The sequence below is a fragment of the Podarcis raffonei genome, chromosome 15 (assembly GCF_027172205.1).
Source record: "Podarcis raffonei isolate rPodRaf1 chromosome 15, rPodRaf1.pri, whole genome shotgun sequence".
Classification (NCBI taxonomy): Eukaryota; Metazoa; Chordata; class Lepidosauria; order Squamata; family Lacertidae; genus Podarcis; species Podarcis raffonei.
The window spans coordinates 6,650,262-6,669,621 of record NC_070616.1 but is presented as its reverse complement, the minus strand read 5'-3'; the positions used below and the strand labels follow the sequence as shown (position 1 = coordinate 6,669,621).

At 46.2% G+C, this 19,360-nt stretch overlaps 1 protein-coding gene across 1 annotated transcript in view; it reads right to left on the bottom strand.

The window, feature by feature from the left end:
- The window catches only part of LHX1 (LIM homeobox 1), a 54,372-nt gene that overhangs the window by 18,717 nt on the left and 16,295 nt on the right, over window positions 1-19,360 (bottom strand). Inside the window, exons 2-3 of the mRNA XM_053366729.1 lie at window positions 17,586-17,812; window positions 9,753-10,030 (exon numbers count right to left, since the gene is read on the bottom strand). Of these exons, the coding sequence (XP_053222704.1) occupies window positions 9,753-10,030; window positions 17,586-17,812 (505 nt within the window). The remainder of the gene's footprint in view (window positions 1-9,752; window positions 10,031-17,585; window positions 17,813-19,360) is intronic.

Genomic DNA, 19,360 nt, shown 5'->3' with positions numbered 1-19,360 from the left:
AGTAGGGCTAAAGTAGGCTATCACCTTGTGTTTCCCATTCCCAGACAGAAATCTGTAGAGAAGATCGCCATTAATCGGTATATACATTTTCGAAATATATAAATATGTAATAAATTTTCCAACCAAATCTCTACTTCACCCCGCCCCCCCGCAAACAGAAGCCTCTGGGTCTCATATCCTAAATCCAAAGACAGCAATATTCTCAATTGTCTCCACAGATCCGTTCAACCGAAGCGGAAAGGCTCTCTGTGTGCGCCCCGGATAAATATGTCTTTCGATAAATAAACAAGAATTCTGAGCTTAATCTGGGTCTGTTTTCGGTAAGCAAATAGAGCCTCTGAGCGTAGACAGAGCGCCCTTCCAGCGCCCGGCCAAGCTCAGCTTCGCAAGCGCGTTGCCGTATCCTACTTGGAAGTAAGCAAATCCCTCCCAACCTCTGATGGGGCTTGGATTGCAGCTTTACCACCCGAGCCTCCGCCTGTTTTACTCGGGAGTAAACCGCTTCAGTGGGCTCAAATCACGGCTCACAAAGTCGCACAGCAGGAAAGCTGTAGGGTTGGCGCGGGGGACATTGCGCCCCAGGACGATTTTTCCAAGGTTTAACCGGTGGGCTTGGGTCTTCAGAATGCATAAAGAGGCATTTATCCACTTCGAAGTGTTTTAAAAAGCGCCCTCCTTTTAAAATATCAGGGAGCTGACATTGAATGCGGCGGGTGAAGAGAATGAGGGAATTAATTCAGAGAGCCCCCCAACCTCTTTGGTGCTCAACTTTGCCTTAAAACGTCCGTCCACGCAAGCAATTTAGCCTCATCTCCCAACTCCGGATTTACAAACCTTCTAACAACTCCTGCGCACCAGACATTTGAAAAAGGTTGGACAGAGATCAAAATAATTTTAAAAAATAAATTTGAAAATTGTGCTTTTAAAGAATAGAATTGAAATTTTACATTTGTTTAAAAATGTATTTGCTTTTTTTTAAAAAAACGTATCCTGCTTAAGAAAAGCAATTAAGAAAACAAGGTAGGGGGTGTACCATGTATTTTCATAATGCTCCCCAAATGTTCCCCTCTTTTAATGACGAAAACACTGATTGTGTCTATTTCATTTATTCCTCTGCTTTCCAATCTACAAGTTCAGGGAAGAAGCCTTGATGTGGCTATTTCTTTTATGGCTGTATTCTACTCAAGAGTAAACCTATTGAAATTAATGGGCCTAAGGGAGTTCTGTCCATTAATTTCAAATAGTTACTCTATTATTAACACGGATGTGTGGGTGTTTGGAGATAGTGGGTCATATCCAATCTAAAAAACTCAGTTCCCCCCACCAATGATTTGAATTCACAATTTCTCCCCCCTTCTCCCCCCCCACTCCAATTGGAACCTTCCAAGGACGGTGATTGGCTGAGGGGTGTCTAGTAATCTGAAGTTCATATAAAAGAGAGAGAGGTGTAAACAAGGCAGGGAGGTATTGACACAAAGGGATAAGGATAGCCCAGCAGCAGCAGAAAAGATTATAAATTCAGGGTAGGAAGGTCAAGAAACTAAGAATTTTTTAGCCAAAATAAAAATAAGCAGCCCAGGAGCACTTTTAAAAGGTCGCAAAATATATCATGTAAGTCACACAATACATGTAAATAACATGGTTCCTCCTCCCCACTTAAAATCCTGGGAGTGGTACGGTAATTTACCTCTTACAGAGCACTCTTAACAAACTAGAGTTCCCAGGATCCCTTGGGGGAAGCTATGTGCTACAAATGTATGTTGAATATGCTTTAAATGTATTGTGTGGAAGAGACCTTTTTTTTTAACAAAACAAAACAAAATTTTACCTGTCTTATGAATCTTTTCCATGCATCTACCATGCATCTTTTTGAATTATGGTGCTGGAGGAGACTCTTGAGAGTCCCATGGACTGCAAGAAGATCAAACTTCTCCATTCTTAAGGAAATCAGCCCTGAGTGGTCACTGGAAGGACAGATCGTGAAGTTGAGGCTCCAATACTTTGGCCACCTCATGGGAAGAGAAGACTCTGGAAAAGACCCTGATGTTGGGAAAGATGGAGGGCACCAGGAGAAGGGGACGACAGAGGATGAGATGGTTGGACGGTGTTCTTGAAGCTACCAGCATGAGTTTGACCAAACTGCGGGAGGCAGTGGAAGGCAGGAGGGCCTGGCGTGCTCTGGTCCATGGGGTCACAAAGAGTTGGAGACGACTAAACAACTAAACAACGACAACGACAACAACCATGCATCTGGGGTTAGGCTGGATGACCTCTGGGTTCCCTCCCAACAATTCTATGATTCTATGATACTCCAGTGGAGTACATATCTAATTGTGACAACAGTGCACACATGCATACTGAGGAAGAGGGACATAACGGTCTGGCTCTGGACAGGCAGCTTCCTTACATGTGACACAAAGCATATATAATCGCAACAGGTTCCTCATCCCCCCACCCCCAAATAAATGCTCTATTATACAAAATTAGACATAGGGATTTGACTAAGGTACACATGAGCAGCTCAAATTGCAGGGAGGACGGTTCTCTCGGTGCATGTCAAGTCGCAATTTTAGCTTGCTACACACCTCAGAGTGGGGGCAGAGATCCAATGTGCATTACCTGTGGTGTTTCCCCACACTTTCAACCCCCCTCCCCCAATTCCTATTCAATGAATCTGCCTTCTGAGCATGTGCAACGGCTGTCTGAAATGTACGCACCTCAGCTTAACGGCAGCTTTCATTTCCAAAGCCGATGGAAAGGGGTTTGAGGGGAAACACATGACCAAATGACAGTACTTCTCAAGAAACTTGAGGGTATCTATGGGTTGCAGTGAATGTGAGGAAAAGAAATATAAGAAGCGTTTGCTGAATCAGGCCAGTGGCCCATCTAGTCCAGCGTTCTGCCCTCACAGATAAGCAGGATCCGAGCACTGCAGCCCTCGCCCTTGCTAAGGCCTCCAGCAACTAGTATACAGAAGCATTACTGCCTTCAGCTAGGGAGGCATCAAGTAGCCATTGGTAGCCCTCTCCTCCATGAATTTGTCCAATCCTCTTAAGTAATCCAAGCTGGTGGTCATCGCTGCTTCCTGCAGGAAGGAGTTCCACAGTTAACTGCCTGCTGCGTTTATTTTATCTTCCCTTACCCTTCCAACATTCCACTTCTGTGGACGTCCCAAGTTCTAGTGTTGGGCGAGAGGGAGAAAACTTGGGAGTCATTTTGGACTCACAGCTGTCCATGGAGGCACAGGTCAAATCTGTGTCCAGGGCAGCTGTTTACCAGCTCCATCTGGTACGTAGGCTGAGACCCTATCTGCCTGCGGACTGTCTCGCCAGAGTGGTGCATGCTCTGGTTATCTCCCGCTTGGATTACTGCAATGCGCTCTACGTGGGGCTACCTTTGAAGGTGACTCGGAAACTACAATTAATCCAGAATGCAGCAGCTAGACTGGTGACTGGGGGCGGCCGCCGAGACCATATAACACCGGTCTTGAAAGACCTACATTGGCTCCCAGTACGTTTCCGAGCACAATTCAAAGTGTTGGTGCTGACCTTTAAAGCCCTAAACGGCCTCGGTCCAGTATACCTGAAGGAGCGTCTCCACCCCCATCATTCTGCCCGGACGCTGAGGTCCAGCGCCGAGGGCCTTCTGGCGGTTCCCTCATTGCGAGAAGCAAAGCTACAGGGAACCAGGCAGAGGGCCTTCTCGGTAGTGGCGCCCGCCCTGTGGAATGCCCTTCCAGCAGATGTCAAAGAGATAAACAACTACCTGACATTCAGAAGACATCTTAAGGCAGCCCTGTTCAGGGAAGTTTTTAACGTGTGATATTTTACTGTATTTTTGGTTTTTATGGAAGCCGCCCAGAGTGGCTGGGGAGGCCCAGCCAGATGGGCGGGGTATAAATAATAAATTATTATTATTATTATTATTTCCTCTATCCACTTTCTCCGAACCATGCATCATTTTTGTAAACTTCTATAACGCCTTTCCTCTCAAAACTAAAACTTCCTGAATGCTGCAACCTTTCTTGGTGGTGGTGGTGGGGGTTTACTCCATCTCCTTGATAATTTTTGAGGAGAGGCAACCAGAACCGTACACAGTATTCCAAACCTGGCTGCACCATAGAGTTGTATAATGATATTACAATGCCAAAAGTTTTGTTTTTCTCCCTTTGCCTGCATCACTTTGCACCCCTCCCTCTTTCTCCCTCTCCATCTGCACAGAGAAGCATCATGCTCCCCTGCCCCCAATCACAGCCAAACCAAATTGCCTGGGTGGAGGGGTAAGTAGCAAAGCAAAAGGCAAAAGTTATGGCATAGCTGTGCTGTTAGGCTAGCCTTCTTCAAGCAGGGAGATTCATGTGCGAGAATTTTGAAAATATGACCCTGCAGTCTTCAAGTGGAACAGTCCACTGGGTGGGGCCAGAGGTGAAAATGAGTGGAGCAACAGACTTGGCATAACGTGGTGCAAACATGGGCATAGCCAGGATGTTTTTTGGGGGGCAGAGACGCAAGGCACCTACCTGTAATCATCCTCTGGTTCTCAACCTGTGGGTCCTCAGATGTTGTTGGACTACAACTCCCATCATCCCTGAGCTCTGGCTAGCTAGGGGTGATGGGAGTTGTAGTTCAACAACATCTGGGGACCCACAGGTTGAGAAAGGCTGGTAGCAGAATCGGAATGCAATGTCTCAGCAAAACAGTCCTTTTAAATTACTTCCTTTTGACCTCCAAGTATTCAGAAAAATCGGTCAAAATCTTTCTACTTTTAGTTCAGTATTTTTATTCATTTACTGGATTGTTGGGGGGGGGGAGGCAGCTCCCCCCTGCTCCCCCCTGGCTATGCCCATGCATTCAAAAGTCAGAGGGGTTCACACCTCCATGTCCTGCTCTCTACCCCTCATCCAAGCAAAGAAGAGGCAGGGTCCGGGTTCAAGGGAGCGTTCCACCCCAGAAGGAGGGTGCAAAGCAGAGCCAGTGAAGGGTGTGGCTAGGGAGGGTGTGGGGAGGTTCCTGAGGGCCTGATAGAGAGGCCTGTGGGGCCACATTCAGTCCCTGAGCCTGAGGTTCCCCACCCAGGTGTAGCCCAAGCTCTGAGCTTCATCATCATTTTATCCTAGTATATATACACATTCCAGTCTTCAGGCATTGCTTATGTGAAAACAGAGAAAGCTGCCTTATACTGACTCAGGCAGATGATGATGATAGTAGTAATAGTAGTAGTAGTAGTAGTAGTAGTAGTAGTAGTAGTAATATATTTTTACCCCGCCCATCTGGCTGGGTTTCCCCAGCTACTTTGGGAGGCTTCCAGTAAAGGATTAAAAGAACATTAAAACATCAATCGTTAAAAACTTCCCTAAACAGGGCTGCCTTCAGATGTCTTCTAAATGTCAGGTACCGGTAGTTGTTTATTTCTTTGACATCTGAAGGGAGGGCATTCCACAGGGCAGGTGCCACTACTGAGAAGGCCCTCTGCCTGGTTCCCTGTAGCTTCACTTCTCGCAATGGGGGAACCGCCAGAAGGCCACCGGCACGGGACCTCAGTGTCCAGGCAGAACGATGAGGATGGAGACACTCCTTCAGGTATAACTGGGCCAAGGCCGTTTAGGGCTTTAAAGATCAGCACCAACACTTTGAATTGTGCTCGGAAACGTACTGGGAGCCAATGTGTTATGTGGTCTCGGCGGCTACTCCCAGTCATAGCTGTCAACGTTTCCCTTTTTTAAAGGGAAATTCCCTTATTCCGAATAGGATTCCTCGCAAGCTTAGTACTGCCTGCTCTGGCTGGCAGCAGCTCTCCAGAGTTCCAGAAGGACAGTGGCGTAGCGTGGGTTGTCAGCACCCGGGGCAAGGCAAGTAATTTGCGCCCCCTAACCCGTGGATTTGCGCCCCCTAACCCGTGGATTTGCGCCCCCTAACCTGTGGATTTGCCCTAACCCCAGATGTTGCGCCCGGTGCGGCCGGCCCCCCCTGCACCCCCCACGCTACACCACTGCAGAAGGAGGTCTCTCCCTGTTCTGCATGTAGATGCCAAAGAATTAACGGGGGACCTGTGTCCTGTGCCACTGAAATACAGTTGTCAGCACTCGCCTAACGGCTTTGCCCATGCTCCTGTCCTGCCCCAGTCGGAGTGGAGGTGCAGTCAACTGGCTTGTGGAATAGGAGGTTTTCAGGAGGACCGAAAGTCTTCAGGATTTGTTTAAAATTAGGGGACACGCCAAGACAGCCCCAGTGAAGACTGAGCATGCTCAGTGGCTGTGGAGTGCTGATTGACTGTTGTTGGGAGATTGGGAAATGCTTGTGGAGGGGAACGGAATGGCAGTGACTGGGATAGTGAGCAGGAGCACTCCAGGATGCAACATTTTGTTGCAGCCCCCCCCCTGTTCATTTTACTGGCATGCATTTCTTAAAAAATAAATGTATCCAGGGAATTCAGCCAAATTCATTCTAACCCTATTTATTTCAGCAGGGGTCAAAGCACAAGCAATCAGATTGTGCCCACATTGTTTTCATAAAAACCACATGCACACATTATGTTGTGTTTTACACACACACACACACACACACACACACACACACCACAGCACTCACATGCACCAAGAGAGTTTATATTTTAACTGATTTTACTATCACATGTTTATATTGTTGTAACCTGCCCTGGGATCTTACAGTAAATGATAGATAAGAAATCTAAATAATATTAATATAATAATAATAATAATAATAATAATAATAATAATAATAATGTATTATTTTATTGTTGTTAGCCGCCCTGAGCCCGGCTTCAGCTGGGGAGGGTGGGATATAAATAAAAAATTATTATTATTATTAACTTGCATTCTTTCATGTTCAATCACATCTAAGATTGTCAATTTTTCATTTCAGGCAGGGCTCCTGTGTAAAATAAGTAACAATAATATACACACACAGAGAGGTATGAATTCAATAGGTGCAGCCTTCCATTTAATGTGAGAGGCAGTGTGGTGTAGTGGTTAGAGCACCAGACTTGGGAAACCAGGATTTAAATCCCCACTCAGCCATGAAGCTCACTGGGTGACTTTGGGCCAGTCACTGCCTCTCAGCCTAGCCTACCTCACTAGGTTGTTGTGGGGATTAAATGAGGGGGAGAACTATATAGACCACCTTGAGCTCCTTGGAGAAAATGGTGGGATAAAAATGCAATAAACGCAGGAAACAAAGAAACAAATTAAAAGCAGCACTGCCTCCAGGGATAACAAGAGGCCTAGGATACCCAAGAGAGCACTGCGTCGTCACCCTTCCCCCAAAACAGATTTCCCTGTGAACACTGGCCAAGCTGATGTTAATAGCATAGCTGTGTTTTCAGAAGAGACATTACAGTCATGCCTCTTGTTATGTTTGCTTCAGGTTGTGCATTTTCAGGTTGCGTCCTGTGGCGACCCGGAAGTACCGGAAATGGTTACTTCCAGGTTTTGCTGCCCGTGCATGCGCAGATGTGCAAAATGACGTCACGTGCATGCGCAGAAGTGGCGAATTGCGACCTGCACACGCGCAGACGTGGGCTGTGTTCTGCTCATGTTGCGAATGGGGCTCCGGAATGGATCCCGTTCGCAACCAGAGGTACCACTGTATAGGCATCTCTTCACTAGAAAGGAGTGAAGTTGTTCTGAGACTGAATCAGTTTATTAATTCCAGCAGGAGGACATCATCTTGTCCAGGCTTCCTCAACCTCGGCCCTCCAGATGTTTTGAGACTACAATTCCCATTTTTACTTCTTGTTAGCCGCTCTGAGCCTGGCTTTGGCCGGGGAGGGCGGGATATAAATAAATAAATCATCATCATCCCTGACCACTGTTCCTGCTAGCTAGGGATCATGGGAGTTGTAGGCCAAAAACATCTGGAGGGCCAAGGTTGAGGAAGCCTGATCTTGTCCATTCAGTGCCGGCTTGGCCTTTGAGGAAAGGGCATGGGGAATGACACCTGTGAAACTAGCTTATGCATTATTGCCTTACCTGCTGCAAGGTAGACATGTTATCTATTTAGCTCCCCTCGATTTTGCTTGTCCTCTAGAGTAAGCTCAGAAGCCTTGCCCGAGGGGCTGATCAGCTCCACATCTACTTCACTTCAACCGCCTTATATTCTTGGAAGCTTCCAAAGGTGAGGTAGTAGCGAAAGCTTCTGTGTCTCTCTCATTCTTCCGACACCTCCTGGTCCTTCTACCCACCCTCTCCCCTAGTTACTACAGCAACCTCAAGGTTGTTTCCCACCGCCACCAGCCATACCCACCTGCCCCACACCAGATTTCGGATGTGACATCAGCTGCAAGGCTGAAAAGGCATGACTGGGTTTGGCTGCCCAGTGCTGCTAATGGGGCTGGTGTGCTATGGGTATCAATCAGCTGCTTAGCACTGAGAGTGCGCAAAGGAGCTCCTCTCAGCATCAATCAGTTGACAGGTGCTGAGAGGAAGCCTCTGAAGTCATCAGCTGAATTTACAATTACATGAGGTGACTGAGGGGTGGACAACTCCTTAACTCTATACTATAGCAAGCAGGGACTTATCAGGCATTCACAGTTAAAGATATAAGAGCCAGAGGCTCTACCGCTTCCTGACTCTCAGTTGGGACCCAATACAGGTCGGTGCTCCCATGAGTGATTATTCATTCCCACCTGATACCTGGTAAGGCAGTGGATCCACTCAGCTCAGTATTGTGTACTACATGAATCCCATCCAGAGAGTGAAATGAACCCAATTATTTCACACCACAATGGCACTGGTGCTCATCTTTTGCTCCAGAAAACGGAAGTGGAGTGATAATAAAGACCTTTAAAGCCCTAAACCAGGCATGGCCAAACTTGGCCCTCCAGCTGTTTTGGAACTACAATTCCCACCATCCCTGACCACTGGTCCTGTTCATGTTGTTCAGATGCCTGATTATAGTCTTCCAAAGCAACTACTCTCTTCCAGACTTAAAAATGGAAAGCAGAAGGCTGGTGGTCAACAAAGGAGGTTTAACGATTCTCTCAAGGCAAATTTTAAAAAATATAGTATAAACATCGACAATTGGGAAACACTGGCCTGTGAGCGCTCCAGTTGGAGAAAGGTGTCATGGGCTTTGAAGAAGCAGGAACTCAGGGCGAAAAGAAGAAACAAGCTAAGAGGAAGGCAGGCTTGGCAAACCCTCACTGTGATCAACTCCCGCCTGGAAACCAATGTCCCCACTGTGGAAGGACGTGTGGATCCAGAACTGGCCTCCATGGTCACCTACGGACTCACTGTTAAATGTTCATGGAAGACAATCTTACTTGGATACGAGTGATCACCAAGGAAGAATAAGAATAAGGTGTGTTTGAACAAAGGATTCCTGCATTGCGGTCTCTTCCAGTTCTACAATTCTTTGTTTCTGTGACCCTGTGGGACACATTTCCTGATTCCCAGCTTCCTGGGAGCCAAAAGTCAATGATGGGTGAGGCCAAAGGCAGGTGGAGCAAAAGCAAGCAATATTCCAACCAGTGTCAAAAGTTTTCACACACACACACACACGCGCACACACACACACACCTCTCTGAGGCAATGAAGAAAGGTTATCCCAGTTCACATCTCACCAGGCTATTATGGCCCAGGAGAAGATGGAGTCCTGAGGGCCAGCTGGGGAGGCCTTGAAGGCCTCATTCTGCATCCCTGGCCTCCACCGTCCTGGGACACCCATCCCCTTCTCACTGCCCCACGCTAGGATTTTCCTCCGTCGTGCCTTGTCCCACCCATCAAACAGCTGTACCTGGATGACTCTCATGTTGAGGCCGGTCTCCTGCGCCAGCTGTTCGCGGATATGCCGGGTGGGCTTAGGGGTGGCAGCAAAAGCCGCTTTGAGGGTCTCCAGTTGCTTGGCCTTGATGGTGGTGCGGGGCCCTCTCCGCTTGGCCCCCAGGTTTTGGTCGTCGTTCTCGTTGCTGCCCACCTCCTTGTCCGACACGTTGGCGCTCTCCGAGTCCTTGGCATCGTCTTGGCAGGGGTCTTGGGAGTCCGGGGAGAGGCTGGGGTCGCTGCCGGTGGTGGCTGCAGTGGTAGGGAGAAGCACACGCACAAAGACACATGTCCTTAGATGTCCGCCTTTTCTCAGATGCGCATCCAACTGCAACCATCTCATCTCAATCATAACTGAATAGGGGAGCTGATCATATAGGATGGTTTGCTTGTTAAATAAGCAACGTGTAAGAAAGCACCAAGGGATGCGGGTGGCACTGTGGTCTAAACCACAAAGCCTAGGGCTTGCTGATCAGAAGGTTGGCGGTTTGAATCCCCGCGACGGGGTGAGCTCCCATTGCTCGGTCCCTGCTCCTGCCAACCTAGCAGTCTGAAAGCACGTCAAAGTGCAAGTAGATAAATAGGTACCGCTCCGGCGGGAAGGTAAACGGCGTTTCCATGCTCTGCTCTGGTTCACCAGAAGCGGCTTAGTCATGCTGGCCACATGACCTGGAAGCTGTATGCCGGCTCCCTCAGCCAATAAAGCGAGATGAGCGCCACAACCCCAGAGTTGTCTACGATTGGACCTAACAGTCAGGGGTACCTTTACCTTTAAGAAAGCACCATAAATGCAGGTGTTGCTCAATATGTCCTGGATGCCATGACCTCCCCCCTCTACACCTTAAAACACTTCCCCACACTGTGAATTTGGCTCCCCCCTTTAAAGCTATTTAAGGCAGAGGCAGAGTGCATCTTGTGTCAGTGAGTTCCACAGGTAAATGATGCACTGCACAAAGGAAGCCTTCCTTTTGCTCGTCCTGAGTCTCTGGCTAAGCAGATTAACTGCAGGACCCCAGGTTCTAATTAAGTGGGAGAAAATGAAAAAATGTCCCACTTGTTTGTTTGTTTAGATGTATGCATAATGATACAAATTATGACAAGCTCCCCCAGCAGGATGAATTGCTTTATGCCATATTTTATTATTTCCCCATTCATTTGCCAGATACTTTCTGTGCTGTTTCCAAAGGCTTTTTAGCAGTTTTTATTACATTGTGTGTATTGCCTTGAGATGCAGAGGTGGGGGGCAGCAGAACAAACAAACAAACAAATAAATAATGTTGCGTTTATAGCCCACCCTCCAGCCATGAAGGCCCTCAGAGCAGCTTACGAAAACCAGTACTAAGATGGACTCATAATCTAAAAAGATGGCATATGAGGAAAAAGGAACAAGGAGGGAGGAGGAAAAAACAAGCCAGGCACAAGTTAATGAAATTTGCTCTTCTTAAAGTTACAGCCAATTCACAGTCCATTGGAAACTTGAATGGTAGTCCATTGCAGCTGGCTGACTACAGAAAGCATCAGTTGTATATACACTTAATGTACTTCCCACTGACTTCCTGACGGCCAAGCTGGACATGAGATTAAACACATGCCTCTTTAAGCAATTTTTTAAAAAAATAAATAAATAATAATTGTACCGATCAGGGAGAGAAAGTTGAGCTGCCCTGGTCCTAAGGAAAATCCAGCCCCATATCCTGGTTGGTGCTATCATCCTGGAGGGAAGTAAGTCAAAACCATTTCCTCCTCCGCATTTCAGTAGCTGGATGTGTCCACAGACCATGTGGAATGCCAAAAAGGAAAAATCTGACACTTGACCCAGGTTGGCTCATTCGCACATGCAGATTGCAAAGTGAAAACCATGCATGTGCGAATTGGTTCTACAGCTTATTTCCTCATCAAAGAGACATTTATTTGTCAAGTCAGTCTCCTTGATTTCCAGACATTTTGGCATCCCATACACTTATTGGATTACCCTAGAGAGGGAAAAGGTTGGTTGAATAGGGCCTTGTGATTCCTAGCAACTGACAGTGAAGACAGAACACAGCCATTTCGACTAGATAACCTTATCCTCCTCAAATGCCTGAAGGAAACCCCCCAAACAGGATTTGAGAGAAACAGCATTATCTGTCCAAAATACATATTCCTAGTTGTACATCCCTGGAACTTAAGAGTATAGAACTGAGACCTGAAGCAATTTGTATCTAAGCACATTGACTTGGGCTGCAATCTAAACATTGTTACTTAGGGAAAATATTCCAAAATATTAGAATTTGGGGCAATGAACCCCAAGAGGCTCTCCCCAAACCTGTATTAAAAAGTCACTTAAAAAAAACAACCCACAAACTTATTTAATAGCAACAAAATAAATTCCGAGTAGACTTTTGGAGTGAGATGTGTGTGCGAACACACAACAATAAAGTATGGCTTGGGTTTAAAGGAAGGGAAGGCACAGGTGGGGAAGCCGCTGTCCTCAGATGCCATGCAGCTTCATCTTTCACCAGCCCCAGCCAGCATGGCCAATGGTCAGGGAATGATGGGGAACTGTGTTGAGGGTCGAGCCCTGTGGAACTCCCTCCCACAAGAAGGTGGATCAAACCTGCGACTTTGGCATCATCGACACCACGCCCTAATCAACCAAGCTGCGTTATGTATTAACAATTGCAGACAGCTAGATCCGTCAATAGATATTTTAAATTCTTGAGGTTTTGAATCTTGGAGGCTTAATTTTAAAGTTTGTGTATTTTATACTGCTTTAAGACGCTTTGAGACTTAACAGGGTGAAAAGCAACCTACGGTTTTTTAAAAACAGATTGAAAACATCTGGATGATCACAGGTTAGCCAAATTGATGGAGGACGAGACCATCAGTAACTATTGGCTGCGATGGCTGCTTTCTCACTGTTACGCCTCTGAATTCTGGTTGTTGGGAATCACCATGAGCCAGAGGGGGCTATTGTGCTCATATTCCGCTTGCAGGCTTTCCAGAGGGGAAGCTGGTTGGCTGCTGTGAGAACAGGATGCTAGGCTAGATAGTCCTTTGGCTGAATCACTTTTCAGGAAACTTTTTCAGCAGGGGGTTGGTCCACCATCCCTCAGACCTTGTGGGGGGCCAGACTATATTTTTTTGGGGGGAATGAATGAGTTCCTATGCCCCACAATTAACCCAGAGGTGCATTTTAAATAAAAGGACACATTCTACTCATGTAAAAACACGCGGATTCCCGGACCGTCCGTGGGCCGGATTGAGAAGGCGATTGGGCCGGATCTAGCCCCCGGGCCTTAGTTTGCCTACCCATGGGCTAGATAGTCCTTTGGCCTGACCCTGCATGGATGCCCTTCAGTCCCTCCCCCACTGAAGTAAGGGACGCTTCTTCCAGCGTAAAGCACTTTTAAGGCAGCAGCCTAACCCCCATTTATTTGGGAGTAAATCCCATTGAAACACATGTGGGGTGGAGCAGGTCTCTTCCAAATAAATATGTAGATGGCTCGGTATTAATTATGTTTACTTCAGTGGAAGAGATTAATGCAATTAATGTTGATGTGAATTTAATCTGGTTTTTTTGTCTATTGTTATTTTAACTTTGTCTTATACCATTGTTGCTAGGTTTTCTTATTATTTTGATTGGGAGCTGCCCAGAGTGGCTGAGGAGACTCAGCCAGATGGGCGGGGTATAAATAATATATTATTATTATTATTATTATTATTATTATTATTATTATTATACCTTTTTTCTTATTGTTTTACCTTTTTTTATTTACAAACTGCTTTGAGGATTTCGGAGCCTTTTTGCAATCATGTTGTGTATAAATTTTACGAAATAAATAAAGGCTGCATGCCTAACCTCACAATCAAAATCAATCAAAAGGAAAATAGTATTTGGGGGGGGGAGCCCCACTGAATTTACTAGGATCTATTTCTGAGTGTCCATGCCTAGGATGGCTGCCTAATGATTTTACCTGAGAGTAAAAATAAACCCCATAGAACTCAGTGGGTCTTACTTCTACGTAGACCCACAAAAGGTGGCACCACCTTTTTGTTCTCAATGAATCAATGGGATCTGGTGGTGAGCTATTTCTGAGCTGGACTGAGCCCCAGGTTTCAGACAGGGAAAACCCTTCCCCCCTCCCCATATTTTCTCCTTAAGTGTGTGTGTGTGTTTTGCGGAGGGGGAGCATTGTGTTAACTATTCCTCGTGGTGGAGCGAAAATTGCAACCGGTGTTGTCACTTTCTCCTTCTTCCTCTCCTTTCAACAAACCTCCACACTTTACACATGTGTGCCAGTAACACACGGGTGTGAAACCGACACACACACACATCTCCCCAACAAGTCCACCAGACCAAACATTTCCTTGGGACTGTGAATTTCTTCACCCAGGACCTCAAAAAAGAAGAAGCTGTTTCCTACAAAGTATGTGCCTGTCTATCACTCACTCTCTCTGAAGATGTGTTTCTCTCTGATCTTCCTGGGCTCTTAAAATGGATCTCCAGTAGTTCCAATTCACTGGTCCTCTTCCCAAAAGGGATGTAAGAAAGGAAAAGACCCATAGACACCTAGGGATGCTCCTCCCAGCGGTTTGCAGCTAAGTGTGGATTGCAAAATGTGCTTAGCAGACCCTGTTCTGATCTGATCTTCTCAGACCCTCCAGTTTCTGCAGCGCACAAACACAGAGACTGAAAAGGAATTGGGTCCATTTCACCAGTATTTTAATAACATTGTGCAATTGGTTTTTATATTTTGTACACCACTTAGAAGCCTTATTTTTTTCTGTCTGCAAGTTGTTTTAAATTGTTTATAACATTGCTATAACCTGCCCTGGGACCTTGGGGGTGTGTGTGAAGGGCAGGCAATCAATAATGTGATTATAATATACTATAAAAATAAAACCATTGGTTGTCTCCCTTCCTAGTCCTGCTCAGAGAAGACCCGTTGAAAATAAAAAAGGATATGGCTAACTTGGGTCCGTTGACTTAAATTTGATTTCAGATTTGTATTCCGCTTTTCCAGTGACAGAGCTGAGCCCAAAACAGCTCGTGGTAGTATCAATAGCATTAACCATCAGCAAAACATTGCAATGGCTCTAAGCACGTCAAAACCAAAATAGTATAACAAGGCAAAGAGAGAGAGAATGAAACCAATTCATCAGACCATCCATACAATTCAATACAAACTCATAGTGATTCAAAAATATCTGAAATGGGTCTTCTCTGAATAAGACTTGGGTTGGGTACAATCCAACGCTATTTTAATAATACTCCAAATATTGGCCCGTGATTCCGTAATTCCCCCCCTGGGGGTGGATATTTTGATTTCCATCTCCAATCAAGTTTATAATCTACTCTCAGCTCCCTCCCCAAATGACAGAACAGTCACCTTCTGATTTTCCATAGCTGTGAAAACTTTGAATGCATCAGAAAGGGGAAAAAAAGGGGGGAAGCAAATTAATTGCTCCTATCAATTAATTAAAAGACATCAAATGAGCCCTGCTGGTTGTAAGCCAACACCCTTCTTCCAAACCCATGCCTCCATAAAAAAAAACCCCATAGCCTGGCATGAAGGCCAAGTTACAGGGAACCAGGCAGAGGGCCTTCTCGGTGGTGGCGCCCGCCCTGCGGAATGCCCTCCCACCAGATGTCAAAGAGAACAACAGCTACCAGACTTTTAGAAGACATCTGAAGGCAGCTCTGTTTAGGGAAGCTTTTAATGTTTGATGTATTATGGTATTTTAATATTTTGTTGGAAGCTGCCCAGAGTGGCTGGGGAAGCCCAGCCAGATGGGTGGGATATAAATAAGAAATAATAATAATAATAATAATAATAATAATAATAATAATAATTAACAGCCCACCATTATGAATATTAGTGGCAGATATTCTGAGGAAGAGGTGGTGAATGTGGTGATTTCCAGGTCAGGAGTTGCTGGATGCCAGCTCCCATCACCCTTGACCATTAGGCATGCTGGCCAGGGCTACCCTGAGTTACATTATCTCCGAATCCAGAAGCTCTGTTTTGTTAACATCATAGGAAATTTTCCTGATCCAGAGTCAGACCACTGGTCCATCTTGCTCAGGACCAGCAGTGGCTCTCCAGACTTTCACCTGGAAGACACTCCCAGTTCTGGAGATGCCAGGAATTGAACGGGTACCTTCTGCATGCAAAGCGGATGCTCTAAGCACAGAGCTACTTCCCTTCCCCAGTTATCATGGCTGATAGGTGTTGATAGACCTCTCCCCCTTGGTGGAGTGATCCAATTCTGTTTTAAAGTATTCTAGAGTTCACGAAAGCTAAGGTACAGATTCTAATGTTGCAAGCATAATCCAGTTTACCTGGGTGCATAGGTGCCCAATCTCCTAGGCCTAGGAGCCGAGGTCCATTCGCACCCCCCCCAAAATATTTGAGGAGCCCGCCCCCCAAGCTGATGAGCATTACTATTCAAATGGTGAATATGTGTCAGGGCTTACCTGCTCTCCCCCCCCCCATATTTTATTAAATTGGCACCCCTGCCTGAGATTATATCCCATTGAATTTAATGGGCCTTCCTCATAGAATCACAGAATTGTAGAGTTGGAAGGGGCCATAAGTAAGGTTGCCGTATTTCAAAAAGTCAAAATCCGGACACAAAAGAGTTGTTTTGACCAAAGTTGCTGAGCTTTCCTTGCGAAATCTTTTTTAAAAAGCCAACACGGAGTTTCTAAGGCAGGGGTCAGCAAACTTTTTCAGCAGGGGGTCGGTCCACTGTCCCTCAGACCTTGTGGGGGGCCAGACTATATTTTGGGGGGAAAATGAGTGAATTTCTATGCCCCACAAATAACCCAGAGATGCATTTTAAATACAGTGGTACGGGTTAAGTACTTAATTCGTTCCGGAGGTCCGTTCTTAACCTGAAACTGTTCTTAACCTGAAGCACCACTTTAGCTAATGGGGCCTCCTGCTGCCACTGCGCCGCCGGAGCATGATTTCTGTTCTCATCCTGAAGCACTATTGATTTCTGTTCTTAACCTGAAGCACTATTTCTGGGTTAGCGGAGTCTGTAACCTGAAGCGTATGTAACCTGAAGCATATGTAACCTGAGGTACCACTGTAAAAGGACACATTCTACTCATGTAAAAACACGCTAATTCCCAGACCATCCACAGGCCGGTTTAAGAAGGCGATTGGGCTGGATCTGGCCCCTGGGCCTTAGTTTGCCTACTAAGCTATTTTTAATGAAATTTGTCAAAATCTACACTACCGACATGGGCTACCATACGCTTGAATCCCCGCGACGGGGTGAGTTCCCGTTGCTCGGTCCCTGCTCCTGCCAACCTAGCAGTTTAAAAGCACGTCAAAGTGCAAGTAGATAAATAGGTACCGCTCCGGCAGGAAGGTAAACGGTGTTTCCGGGCGCTGCTCTGGTTCGCCAGAAGCGGCTTAGTCATGCTGGCCACATGACCCGGAAGCTGTATGCCGGCTCCCTCGGCCAATTAAGCAAAATGAGCGCCGCAACCCCAGAGTCGGTCACAAGTGGACCTAACGGTCCGGGGTCCCTTTACCTTTACTGGCTAGGTATGTAGCCTAAGGTCTTCCTGTGAGATTTACAGACATCACATGGTGCTCCCCCCCCCCACCGCAAATTGTAGGAACTAGTTTAACCCTCTGCAAAGCTGCAATTCCGAGCATCCTTAGCAAACCCCAATTCCCAGGATTCTTTGGGGGAAGTCACGTGATGGAACTGGTTGTATACAGCCCTGACAACCAGGCATTTCAATGGTCCGAACAGTTGCATTCGGACTGCCCCACCCCAGCCGAAGTTCAGCGCTGCTCCTCACCTGAGTGCAAGCTGTTCTCTTTGGCAGTGCTGCTGTTGCTCAGGTAATCTTCTTTGCAGACAAACTTGTTCTCGTCGATGATATAAAGCTCCTCGCCGGTGGAGAGCTGTTTGTTACACATCATGCAGGTGAAACAGCTCAGGTGAAAGACTTTGCTCCTGGCCCTCCTGACCAGGTCGCTGGGAGAGATGCCCTGGGAGCAGCCAGCACACTTGGTCCCAAAACACCTGGATCAAAGCAAGGGAGGGAGAGAGAAGGGGGGGAAACAGGCCAGAGGTAATGAAATGGGTCAGAAACGAAACCAGAACAAGGCTGAAACCAGAATAGGGAAGCTGGAAGAGGGGAATAATTGGGGCTGGCTCTACCAAGAGGCAGAATGGCAGGCAGCAGAAAGCAGATATTGAGGGCTGACCATGCCGCCCTCCCAGAAAGGACCTTCTAGTGCAGTGGTGTCCAAACTTGGCTCTCCTGCTCTTTTGGGACTACAATTCCCATCATCCCTGACCATTGGTCCTGTTAGCTAGGGATGATGGGAGTTGTAGTCCAAAAACAGCTGGAGGGCCAAGTTTGGCCACCACTGTTCTAGTGCAAGGACCATTGGTAGAGAGGGGGGGTCTTCTGGATAGGCAAATCCAGGATTTAGTGGGGGGGGCAGGACACCCACCTGTCGTCATCCTGTGTCTCTGTCTAGCAGATTCGGAATGAAATATCTCAACAACATTTGTTTTAAATTACTTTCTTTTGAACCCAAGTGCTCAGAAAAAAATGTCAAGATTTTCCACAATTTCTACTTTCAGTTAAGTATTTTTATTTATTTGCTGCCCCCCCCACTTGCCTGGCAGACTTCTGGAGACAAAGCATCTTCTCTTTGCAAAAGAAAGATTCCCTTTCATTGACTTGCATTGGGTAAAGGAGCATAAATTCACAGGAAGAACAAGCACAGCTTTTACCCGCTCCCTTTAAATCATGGGGTCTGCAATGCCCAGGGAAGAAAACCCACTGTGATGAAAACCCACCCCTGTCCGTCAAAATGAAAGGCCCCCGCTCCCAGTTCCACCCTCTCCTCACTCAAACTCAGGGCATTTCCCGAGTCAGCTTGGTTTTGCTTTTTTAAAAAAAGAATAACGACAGAGCAGAAAGTAAAAACGAAATAATTTGTTCCCACAAGAGATAGTGATAGCCGCCATCTTGGATGGTTTCAAAAGAGGACAAGGGGGAATTCATCAATGGCACACCCTCCAACATTTCTCCGATGAACATGGGGACGTCCCATTCCACAATGAGGATTTTACAATTTATACCCCACACATCTGACTTGGTTGCCCCAGCAACTTTGGCAGCTTTCAACATATATAAAAACATAATAAAACATTCAAGGTTTTTAAAACTTTCGTATACAGGGTTGCCTTCAGACGGGTCATGGGGCGGATAACTCCAACATTTCTCCAATGAAAATAGAAACATCCTAAGGTTGGGCTGGTATACATCTGGATTTCCCCAGACATTACCAGGATTTCAATTGACGTCCCGGGGGAATTTCTGAAAGGCAGAGTTTTGTCCTGAATCTTAGGCAAGTGAATCAAAAAATCACATGGCTCAACAACTTTCAGGGTGTCCTCATTTTTACTTTTTGAAATATGGCAACCCTATCCTATGAAAAAGGGGGACATTCCAGGATATAGTAATAATAATAATAATAATAATAATAATAATAATAATAATAATAATAATTTATTTTTGCCCCGCCCACAAAAGATTAAAAATACATTGAAACA